The sequence below is a fragment of the Petaurus breviceps genome, unplaced genomic scaffold (genome assembly GCF_028583685.1).
Source record: "Petaurus breviceps papuanus isolate PSGF00001 unplaced genomic scaffold, PetGlider_PUasm1.0 470, whole genome shotgun sequence".
Lineage (NCBI taxonomy): Eukaryota > Metazoa > Chordata > Mammalia > Diprotodontia > Petauridae > Petaurus > Petaurus breviceps.
This window is the reverse complement of record NW_027186350.1, coordinates 7,585,637-7,596,819: the sequence shown is the minus strand read 5'-3', so window position 1 is coordinate 7,596,819 and position 11,183 is coordinate 7,585,637. Positions and strand designations below refer to the sequence as shown.

The 11,183-nt window shown below is 53.8% G+C and overlaps 2 protein-coding genes across 7 annotated transcripts in view; both read left to right on the top strand.

Annotated features, from left to right (window-relative positions):
* The window catches only part of EMG1 (EMG1 N1-specific pseudouridine methyltransferase), a 370,137-nt gene that overhangs the window by 296,768 nt on the left and 62,186 nt on the right, over positions 1 to 11,183 (top strand). The gene's annotated exons all lie outside the window — the stretch shown is intronic.
* ATN1 (atrophin 1) overlaps positions 1,868 to 11,183 on the top strand; it is a 13,253-nt gene continuing 3,937 nt past the window's right edge. Inside the window, exons 1-7 of one of the 6 annotated variants that reach the window (XM_069101577.1) lie at positions 1,868 to 2,030; positions 4,449 to 5,605; positions 6,449 to 6,658; positions 6,799 to 6,936; positions 7,097 to 7,210; positions 8,754 to 10,771; positions 10,911 to 11,133. In XM_069101577.1, coding sequence (XP_068957678.1) covers positions 6,632 to 6,658; positions 6,799 to 6,936; positions 7,097 to 7,210; positions 8,754 to 10,771; positions 10,911 to 11,133 — 2,520 coding nt within the window. In that variant the 5' untranslated portion in view covers positions 1,868 to 2,030; positions 4,449 to 5,605; positions 6,449 to 6,631. Of the gene's footprint in view, positions 2,031 to 2,482; positions 5,606 to 6,448; positions 6,659 to 6,798; positions 6,937 to 7,096; positions 7,211 to 8,753; positions 10,772 to 10,910; positions 11,134 to 11,183 lie in introns of those variants that run through there. The other 5 variants (XM_069101576.1, XM_069101579.1, XM_069101581.1 and 2 more) reach the window with 5 other exon arrangements.

Below are 11,183 nucleotides of genomic sequence, written 5' to 3'. Positions count from 1 at the left end.
CTGGGTGTGGGATGGGGGGCAGAACCTGGGAAGAGGGTTGGGAGGGATCGAGGGGATGGAATAGGAGAGTTGTGGTCATGATGGGGGTAGACTGGTTGGTTGGGAGACTAAGGCAAACCGACTAGCAACAGGAGAAGGGAGGTAGAAAGGTTGGGTTTCCAAGGGGTTCAGCGTTGGGGGAACGAAAGGGGAATATTTCCAGGACTAATAAAGGGAAGGGGGTGGTGTTGGGAGGGACAGAACAGTGGCTGGAGAATACTAGAGACATTTCTGGGACACAAAAATGGGTTTGGAAGCTTGGGTCAAAGTGCTGCTCATCCTCCACTTTTCCTCCCCACCCCCACCCCATTTCTGTCCTTCCTTGTGGCCTGAATGACCTTTGCTGTGGACAGGGTAAGACAGGCCACAGAAAGGGGAGAGGATAAAAGCGGGCAGCCAGACGTCAGGGGTGCCCAAGTTAGCCACACTGCCTCCCCCAAGTTTCACCATCTCCCTCCCAATAGCCTCCTATTTTCCCATTTTCTTACCCTATTTTCCTGTCTCCCCCAACTCCTTAGTCTCCTTGTCTTGCCTCCATTCTCCATCAATTTTCTTCCATCACTTTCATATTTCCATCTTTGCCTTTACTGTCCCTCTCCCCTAATAGGCCCCTCCAGCTCCTACCATATTTTTATTATTCCTCCCTTCTTCTCTATTTCTCCTAACCTCCCCCTAGGATTCCCATCTGGCCCCATCTTTTCCTCATTTCCTCTCTGACACTCCTTCATTCTCCCTACCTTACTCTTCTATCTCTCCCACACATTTCCCTAATACCCCCCAAATTTATCCCACACCCCATCTTTCTCTCACATTGCTGTATCACCCCAAACTTCTCCCCCACCTCCTCACCCTCTAAACTCTCTCATCTCTTCCTCACATACCCCATCACCCCCAAACTCCTCCCACCCCCCAATTCCGCCCCCACCTCCCTACCCGTCAAACTCCTCCCACACTCCCCCCGTCTCACTCTTACACACCTCGTCACCCACCGAACTCCTCTTAGACTCTCCCGTATACCTCCCCAACAAACCTCACCCCAAATTTCTCCTACAATCCCCCACTTCTCCCATATCCACTCCATCGCTGCCCCCAACTCCTCCCATGTCTCCCCTACACTTTCATTTCTCCCTCACATTCCATCACCCCTAAACTCCTTCCAGACTCCCCCCCTTTTCTTTCTCTCTCCGCCTCGCTCCTTCCCACTCCCCTGCTCCCCGCTTCTGGCTCTCGTCTCCCTCGCCCCCCTTCCCGTCCCCCTCCCTCCCTCCTCCTTGCCCCCTCTCTCTCTCCTCCTTCCCTCCTCTCTCCCTCCTTCTCCTTCTCTTCCTCCCTTCTCCCATCCCCCTCTCTCTTGCTCCCTCCCTTCCCCTCCTCGTCCCTTCGCCTCCCGCTTTCCTGTGCGAGTCTCCGGACGCGCGGCGGAGCCCGCCCGCAGCCCGCGCCGGCCCGGGGGCCTCTCTCCGGGACACATTTCGGGGGGGGGGGGGGTTGGGGAGCAGGATCGGATCCGAGAGAGGGCTCGGGAGGGGGGCAGCGATCGGCCCAGAAGAGGGGCGGTAGAGCGGAGGGCGGAGGGGAGGAGAAGGAGAAGGAGGAGGAGGAGGAGGAGGAGGAGGAGAAGGAGGAGGAGGAGGGCTCGGGCTCGGGCTCGGGCTCGGAGGGGGCCGGGACCCCGGGCCCGGGAAGGCAGCGGTGTCAGCGGCGGTGGGCCCCGGGAGGGGCAGGCTGGGGCCGGCGGGGGCCGGGGCCGGGGGGAGGCGGCCGCGGGGCGGGGGGAGAGAGGCAAAGTGGGGAGTCAAGGGCGGGGGGCTTCCGAGGGCGGTCGATCGGCCGGGGGGGATGGGGGCCGCCCCCGCGGGGGCCCGGAGCCGCCGCCGCCGCCGCGACTGAATCCGGGGCGGGGAAAGAGGGGGCCCGGGGAGTCGCCGCCGCCGCCCCCCGGAGCCTTGAGTGCCACCCCAGAGGAGCCTGCCGTCCGGAGCCAGGACCCGGTAAGAGCTGCCGTAGCCCGAGAGCCCAGGTCCGCGGTCCCGGGCCTGCTGCTCCCCCTCCCCCGCCACCCCACCCCTGCTCCCCGCACACCCCACCCCCAGTCGCTGCCGCCGGCGTCTCCTCCATTTGTTATTTTCTTCGATTAACATTCTCCACCCCCCCTTCCCCCCCCCCCCCCCCCATTGCGGGCCCCGCCTGCCCCGGGCCGGGGGGGGGGGGGGGGACAGAGGTTGTGGGGAGGGGATAGGTTATGGGGTCCGCGAGAACGCGGGGGTGGGGCAACACAGGATGAGGGGGAGAATAGGAGAGATGAAAGTGAAGAGAGCTTGGAAATGTCGGGGCTACTGGAAAGGTGGGAGAATCTTGGCGGGGAGACGGGGTCCAGAAGGGGGGTGGGGTGCAAGGGAGAACAGGGAATGTTAAGGAGGAGGAAGATGAAGGGAAAAAAAGGAGTCCGTAGGGTGCAGGGGTGAAGGCAGAGGGGGTTGGGGAGAAGGCATAACTGTGGTGTATGGGGAGGTTCACACAGGAGGGTCTGAGGACCCCCAAAAACGCTTTTCAGGGCAGGTAGGTATAGGTAGCAGATGGGGAGGGGGTGTGGTAGGTGGGAAGATGAGAGGTTAAGGATAGACTAAATAGAGGATAGAATAAGAAAAGGAGTTTGAAGCCTATAAAAGCTGGAAAAAAAATCAGATTAGAAAGGAGGAAACGAAAGGGTCTTTCTGTGAGGTCAGGTGTTTTTAGGGGGCCCTGCATGGCTTTGATGCTGTCTTTTTTTCAAGCAGAAAGTCATCGTACCCCTGTTTTCCCTATTCCAAATACATCTACTACTAAGTAGAGGAGCATCAGGGTGTGGGGGCAGGGTCTACCCCAAACTGATCAGTAAAGTCAGGATCAAAGAGGGAGATGACTGGGGTGTGAAGGGACTTCCAGAAAAAGGAAAGCAGGCATCAGCCGAGTAGAGCAGCTCAAGCAAATTGGGTCTTCAGGTACTCAACCTGTTCTTCCCAGCCCCCAGTTTTCTTGCAGTGCCATCCTGTACCCTCCAGCCATGGTGCAGAGTTTTAGCTCTAAAAGACCCTTAAGGGACTCGTTCCTAATAAGGCCAGACACCTTATAAACCTCTTTCCCTGGAAGGCAGGAGTTGGGGGTGGGCCCAGAGACTTCTTGTTTATGGCAGCTCTGGGAGTACTGGCAGCTAGGCTCCTACATGAACCCCTGGGGCCTGCTCTCAGTGGGACTCTGGTGTTGAGTTTCCACGACAGTGACGCCTCTAAGCTGAGTTTCTCACTTGGTCCAATGGGGTGGTCATGTTTGTGGGAGAGACTTGGTTGGACAACTGTAAGTGGCTTTATCCCTTAGAGTCCTATATTCCCACAAACACCTACCCAGTAAGGCTAGCCCAATTTTGTTCTGGCTGTTGGGTTGGGTGACTCCATTTTGGGTAAGGACTCCACAGGAATTATCATCCCCTTCTGAATTAGTCTTCTCCAGCCTTCTCATGGTCCCTGCCTGCAGTAAAGGTGGCAAATTTACATGGACATTCACCATGTTGCTTCTTTAAAGCACAGTGGGTTGACAGCACAGATGCTTTTGCCAAAGTCACTTCTACCTTCTTTCTATCACTTCAGAGACTTCCTTAACTGATTCCACAGTCATCCCTCCATTTTCTTATATACTAACTCTACCTTATCCCAAGTATCTCTCTTCCTCTTTCCAGGCCAACTCCACAATGATTTTCTCCTAAGTAGTCCTTCTACCTGCCATCTCATTGATGGTACTGATGGCCTCCCTTTTTTTCCATCTTTGCTAGGTGAGACTGTCCTTTAGGAAAGCAACAGGAAGTGAGTTGCTAGGGTTATTTGTAGGTCAAAAAGCCCTCACCAATGTTTGGCCTTCACATAGAGGTCACGTTGTCATTGGAAGGTTGCTCCAAAGTGTTGGTTTAAGTTATCACTCCTGTACAGCCTGGCAGAGCAATGGATTTTAGGCCAGGGGTCCTTAAACTCTTTGTACCAGGCTCTCCTGAACTGGCTTGATTTTATATTCTTGATCCCCTATCCTCTCTGATTCATCAGGTTTTCTTTCCTGTTCCCCCTTCAAAGTCTCTTTGCCTTTGCTCATTTCTCTCTCTGTGCTGCCCCCCCTCTGGTCTTAGTTCTCTGCCCCCTGAATGTCCCTCCCCTTTCTCTGCCCAGGTGACTACTAGAGAAGAAAAGGTGACTCTACTATTTGGTGCTTTAAAAAAAGAGGCTCTTATGTACTGAACACACCCTGCCACTTATCATCCAACCAAAGAACCTTTTGGGTGCCCCAATCAGGCTGCAACATTTCTCTTTAATGATTTATTTTCTTCTTCAAGGATGCTCTTGGTGTTTACTCACTTTAACTTGATTTTATTTGTATAAACATATCAGAGAAGAAGACACACACTGGTGCTACCTCTACCTAATTTGGGGATTCAGAGAATAAGGAATTCTGATAGTAGTAGGAGGAGGTCATGAATGGAGCTGACATTTGGCAAAGACAAGATGAACACATTCATCTTTGTAGTGTTTTTGGTATGAAATTTCCCTACCCCCACCTTGTTGCATCTGATTTATATTTTCTAGGTTGATACCTAGTATTTTGAAAATCAAATCAAACATTTAAATATTAATTGGCAAGAATATAGATGAGGAATATATGAGAAATATAGTGGCCAAAGTACCAGATGATGGTGTTAAATGACCTTGGGCAAGTCATGTATCCTTCCTAGGCCTCTTTCTCCATCTATAAAATGAGATGAATCACCTCTATTCCTCCTGGTCTTAGAAGGATAGTATGAAAATGAATGAAAAAACATCTGTTAAGTAGGTGGGTGCTCTGTCTAGCATCTAGTCCTGTGGGCTAAGATGCCATGGGAGTTAAAAGATATTAATATTGCCACAAAGGCTTGGCTGGGTAGCTTTACTTTGTCCCCTTTTCTAGGGGCCAGCAATCTGATGGAAAGGAAAATAACTAATTTCATTAAATTCAGAAAGGTTTCCTTCCTTCCTGTTTCCTTCAGGCAGTGGGCCAGAAGGTCAAGGGCACAGATGGAGCATCCACTCTAAAACCCTGTACTTTGACAGGAGGATAACTGACATTTGTACTACACCTTCAGATTTCAAAGCACATTATTCATTAAGTCTTTGAGGCAGAGGGTGCAAGTATTACTATGCCCATTTTACGGATGAAGAAGAAAATGAGGCTGGGAGTATTCATGGTCACAGAACTAGTAATTGATGACACTGGAATGCTGGGAAAGATGGTATGATTTTATGAGACGATCATGGGGGACATAGGCTCATGTACTTAGGGGAGGAAATATAACTAAAAACAGTGGTAAGTGGGGAAAAAAAGAATTTTTGTGGAACTATGTAAATCCAAGTATTGGAAGGCTTTCTTGTTGGTTATGAGATCTAAAGCTGGAAGAGACAATAGGGGTCACTGAGACCAACTTCGTCTTTTTACAGATGAGGAAACTGAGGCAGAGAGGTTAAATGATTTGCCAGGGTCACACGGCTAGTAAGTTTCTGAAGCAGGTGGAAAGGTATGATCAGCAATTTTTATGGGTATGCAGACTTATTCTGACCCCTCAATTAAAAACATGTATTACTGGCTGATACCATGAGGGGAACTCAGCAGTGGAGAATAGATTCATTTCACCTCAAATGACTAAGCATAGGGACTGAGAAAATGCAGTATGTTGATAGAGGGGTCTGAGCCTTTGCATACCTAGCAGGGGTAAGCCCATCACAGATCCATCCATCCCATTCCTTCCCCCCCACACACACAAAGCAGCTTATTTTGTTTTTTACTTCCTCTCTAGCTTTGGGGATATTAAGGGTCCAGAGCTGAAATGCTTCTAGAGATCCTCTTTGGGATCCCATCAGGCTCCATTGTTTTTCTTCATGCCCTTACTCCAGATTCCTTCACATTTCTTTAGGGAGTGTGAAGAGCGAGCCAGGTCAGTCCTGTGGACGGTGGTGTCCTGCTTCAAAGTAGTTTCCTCGATATCAGAAGATTGATACCTCACAAGTCTCCCTCACTTACAGACATGCTGTGGTTAGGCCTTTTGTCTCATAGTAGATCAGGGGGTGGTTTCTTGTCTCTCCATCAGGGTCTCTAAGGTAGGGCACCATGCTTTAGCAAAAGCCAATTTCAAGAAGTTCCCAGTAACTTTATGAAGTGCAAGGAGCTCATGTGTGTGTACTTGTCCCAGTTCATCTTTTACCCTAAAATAGTTACCATTAATATGAAACCGACACAATCCTTTTTCAGACAAATGAGATTTTGTCATGGTTAGGTCAGCTGGGTTCCCCTTCAGAATCCAGGTCTCATTTCTGTGGTTTTGATGTGTTGTTTTTTTTTTTTTCGAATTTCTGTCTGGCAGGCCCTGTTGGAGATATTCTAGAAGCATTCTCATTCTGAGGCTTCAGTCTTAGGTGCCTACACTTGAACCCTGGGAGGGCCTGTTTCCTGCTCAGGCCTAAACTGTGGGGAAGTTGGGGGTAAACAGCCATTTATGTATTCAGCCGCCCAGGCAGAGGAGAATGGGGTCTCCACAGCCTGAAGAATGAAGACTCGACAGAACAAAGATTCAGTGAGTGACAGCTGAACCAAGGGTGTGGAAGTAGGGGAACTAAGCATGAGAGTTTAGGGGTCAGGGAGGAAGGTTTAGGACTATGGGAATAAGGTAAAGGGAGAGGCAAGGAATTTAACCTGGGCCCTCCTCTCCCTAAGATGTCAATGAGGAGTGGACGGAAGAAAGAGGCCCCTGGGCCAAGGGAAGAGCTGAGATTGAGGGGCCGGGCCTCCCCTGGTGGGGTCAGTACCTCCAGCAGTGATGGCAAAGCTGAGAAATCCAGGCAGACTGCCAAGGTATTCTGTCCCTGGGGCCCTGTTGTTACTGGGGGGGGGTGAGAGGGGGGAAAAAGTGGGTGGGAGGTGTTTCTGGCAAAGGGGAGGAGTCAGAGCATGGAACTTGTAAGGTGTAACACAGAAAGGGAATTATGGGATCTAAGAAGACTCTCTTCAACAGAAGGCCCGAGCAGAGGAGTGCTCCACCCCAAAGACCAGCAAGCAGGGTCGTAATGAAGAGATCTCAGAGAGTGAAAGCGAGGAGACCAGTGCACCTAAGAAGACCAAAACTGAGGTAGGGGTTCACCTGCCATCATTTCTCCCATTATCTAACCCTAACCAGACTTTCTCTCCTTGGTCCTTTCTGGTTCTCATGAGGAGCAGTCAACAATATTTAATCCAACAGATATTTATTAAACCCTTCTATGTTCCAGGTATTTGAGATTAAAAAAAAAACAAACAAACCCCAAAGTCCCTGCCCTTTTGGCACCATGGGGAGAGGAACACATTTGCAAAAAGTACAGTACAGTGGAGATTAGAGGGGAAAATCACAAACTGGTGGCGTCAGGAGGGGGTAGCACCAGATAAAAGCTTCTCAGAGGAAGAAATGAACAAAAACATTCCAGGGATGGGGATCAACTTGATTTAACATACTGGAGTGGAAGATAGGGGACAAAGGGGAACCCAGATAGCAACCCTTACTCACCACAGCCTGGTTTGTTCTTTAAGTCCTAATTCTTTCCTTCGGGGGTAGGGGTGGTGAGAATGGTAGGATTTTAGATTGGGAAGGCTTCCTATGAGAAATAAGAGTATTTAAAAGGTGCTCTTTCAAACTTAGGGGAATGGTGCTGGGTCGACAAACTGAAGAGGTGATCATAAATCAACAAGTATTTATTGTGTCTACTATGTGTCATACTCTATTAGGAATACAATCCTTATTCTCAAAGGCCTTACATTCTATAAGTATATATTAGAGAAATATTAAGTAATTAAGTACAAGGTAATTTTGAAAGCTATTGCACTAGCAGTTGGGAGAATCAGGAAAGGCTTCATGTAGAAGGTTTGATTCTAGAAAAGCATTTCTATGAGGTAGAAGTGAGGGTAGAGAATGGCCAGTGTAAAGAGATGGGGAATAGGGAAGGGGATGAGCATTTATATATATATATATATATATATATATATATATATATATATTTGTGCCAGGCACTGTGATAAGTACTTTTAACATCTCATTTGATCCTTATGACATCTTTATAACTCTGGGAAGTAGGTGCTATTACTATCTTTATTTTACAGTTGAGAAAACCAAAGCAGGCAGAAGTTGAGTGGCTCGCCCAGGGTCACATAACTAGTAAGTGTCTGAGGCCAGATTTGAACTTTGAATCAACCTTCCAGACCCAGTGCTCTCTCCTGGTAAGACACAGAGACAGGAGATGAAGTGACATATACGAGGAAGAGAGGCCAGCTGGGTTATCAGATCTAAGAGTGCAGGAGTAGGAGTAATATACAAAGAGGTTGGAGAGACAGGTCAGGGCCAGGCAGTGAAGGGCTTTAAAAATGAAAAAGATGTCTAATCCTAGAGGAAATAGGAAGGCACTGGAGTATACTGAGTAAGGGAGTGACAAGGTTGAATATGGGGCAAAGAAAAATATTTTAGAAGAGAAAACTATTTCAGGGAACTGTGATATACTGAATCAGGAAAGACTAAAGTGGGTAAGGAATGGAAGAAAAACTAATATGGTTAATAAAAAGACATTAGTGGATACAGCATCTGGGGGGATATTTGAGAATAGGCATCTGAAGGACAGCTGATATAAGGTAACCTCTTCCATTCCTAGCAGGAGCTCCCACGACCACAGTCACCCTCTGATCTAGACAGCTTGGATGGTCGAAGTCTGAATGATGATGCCAGCAGTGACCCAAGGGACATTGACCAGGACAACCGAAGCACATCCCCTAGCATCTACAGCCCTGGAAGTGTGGAAAATGATTCTGACTCATCTTCTGGCTTATCCCAGGGTCCTGCCCACCCTTATCATCCACCCCCACTCTTTCCACCCTCTCCCCTACCCCCAGATAGCAACCCTCGCCCTCCAGAGCCTGGCTTTGAACCTCATTCCTCAGTGCCGGCCACTGACTACCACTCTACCATGGAGTCCCCAGGCCCTCGGATGTTCCAGGCCCCACCTGGACCCCCACCTCACTCACAGCTCTATTCTGGGGGGTCTGGGGGGGGCATCTTGTCTGGGCCCCCTTTAGGTCCCAAGGGGGGAGGGGCTGCCCCTCCAGTGGGGCCTCCTAGTGGAGCTAAGCAACATCCTCCACCCACTACCCCTATTTCCCTATCAGGCCCTGGAGCTGGTGGACCACCTCCTAAGCCACCTCCCACCCCTGGTGGGGTGGGTAATCCACCTCCTGCTCCTCCGGCTCCATTTCCCCACGTGGCACCCAACCTTCCCCCTCCACCTGCTCTTCGGCCCCTCAATAATGCCCCTGCCTCATCTCCTGGCCTTGGGGTCCAGCCACTGCCAGGGCACCTCCCTTCCCCCCATGCTATGGGGCAAGGCATGGGTGGACTCCCCCCTGGCCCAGATAAAGGCTCAAGCCTGGCCCCCTCACCCCACCCCATCCCTCCGGCCTCTTCCTCGGCCCCAGCTCCCCCGCTAAGGTATCCTTATGCCTCCTGCAGCTCCGCTGCCTCTTCTTCCAGTTCCTCCTCCTCCTCTTCGGGGCCCCCGTACCCGGCCTCCCAGGCGCTGCCCAGTTACCCGCACTCCTTCCCGCCGCCCACCAGCCTCTCCGTGTCCAGCCAGCCTCCCAAATACACGCAGCCCTCCCTGCCCTCCCAGGCCGTGTGGAGCCAGGGCCCTCCTCCTCCCCCGTATGGCCGGCTCCTGGCCAACAGCGGCAACGCCCACCAGGCCCCCTTCCCCGCGCCCGGCTCGGGTCAGGCCGGCGGTCACCCCCCGGGCCCCCAGGCCCACCACCACCACCAGCAGCAGCAGCAGCCGGGCCCACCGCCTCCGCCACCCCCCCAGCAGCAGCAGGCCCCGCAGCAGCAGCACCCTCCGGGGGGTACCGCGGCCCCCGCCGCCCCCGGGCCCTATGCGCACGGCCTCGAGAGCGGCACCCACCATGGCCACCCCTACTCCCTGTCCCCGTCCCTGGGCCCCCTGCGGCCCTTCGCGCCCGGGCCGGCGCACCTGCCCCCGCCCCACGGCCAGGCCCCCGGCCCGGGCCCGGGCCCCTACAGCAGCCAGGCGGGCCCGGGCGGCGGCGCCGCCGTCACGGCCGCCCCGTCCTCGTCTTCTTCCTCGTCCTCGTCGCAGGGGCCCTACCCCTGTTCCCACGCGTCGCCCTCCCAGGGCTCCGCCGGCGCTGCCCCGTACGCCTTCCCGCCGGTCACCTCGGCCTCGGCCACGCTCTCCACGGTCATCGCCACCGTGGCCTCCACCCCCGCCGGCTACAAGACCGCATCGCCGCCCGGCCCGCCGGCCTACGTCAAGCGGGCCCAGTCTCCGGGGGCCTACAAGACCACCACGCCTCCGGGCTACAAGCCGGGCTCTCCCCCGGCTTTCCGCACGGGGACACCACCGGGCTACCGCGGGGCCTCGCCTCCCGCAGGCCCCGGGACCTTCAAGCCGGGCTCCCCGGCTGTGGGACCCCCGGGCTTGCCCGCGCTACCCCCGGGCCCCGGCGCTGCCTCGGCCGCCGCGCCCCCGCTCAGCGCGGCCCAGATCAAGCAGGAGCCGGCCGAGGAGTACGAGGCCCCCGAGAGCCCCGCGCCCCCGGCCCGCAGCCCCTCGCCCGCACCCAAAGTCGTGGACGTGCCCAGCCACGCCAGCCAGTCGGCCCGGTGAGCGGCGGGGGCGGGGGCCGCGGCCGGCCGGGAGATAGGGGAGAGGGGAATGTCTGTTGGGGGGGGGGGGGGGGGAGGCGTGGGAAGTGCTTGGGGGCTGAGTCGCGCGCGTGCGCGCCTCCCCCCCTGCTAACAGGTTCAACAAGCACCTGGACCGCGGCTTCAACTCATGCGCGCGCAGCGACCTGTACTTCGTGCCGCTTGAGGGCTCCAAGCTCGCCAAGAAGCGCGCGGACCTGGTGGAGAAGGTGCGGCGCGAGGCGGAGCAGCGAGCGCGCGAGGAAAAGGAGCGCGAGCGGGAGCGGGAGCGCGAGAAGGAGCGCGAGCGCGAGAAGGAACGCGAGCTCGAACGCAGCGTGGTCAGTAGCTCACGCCCACCGAGGGCTCCCTCCTTCCCTCCCTTCCTTGC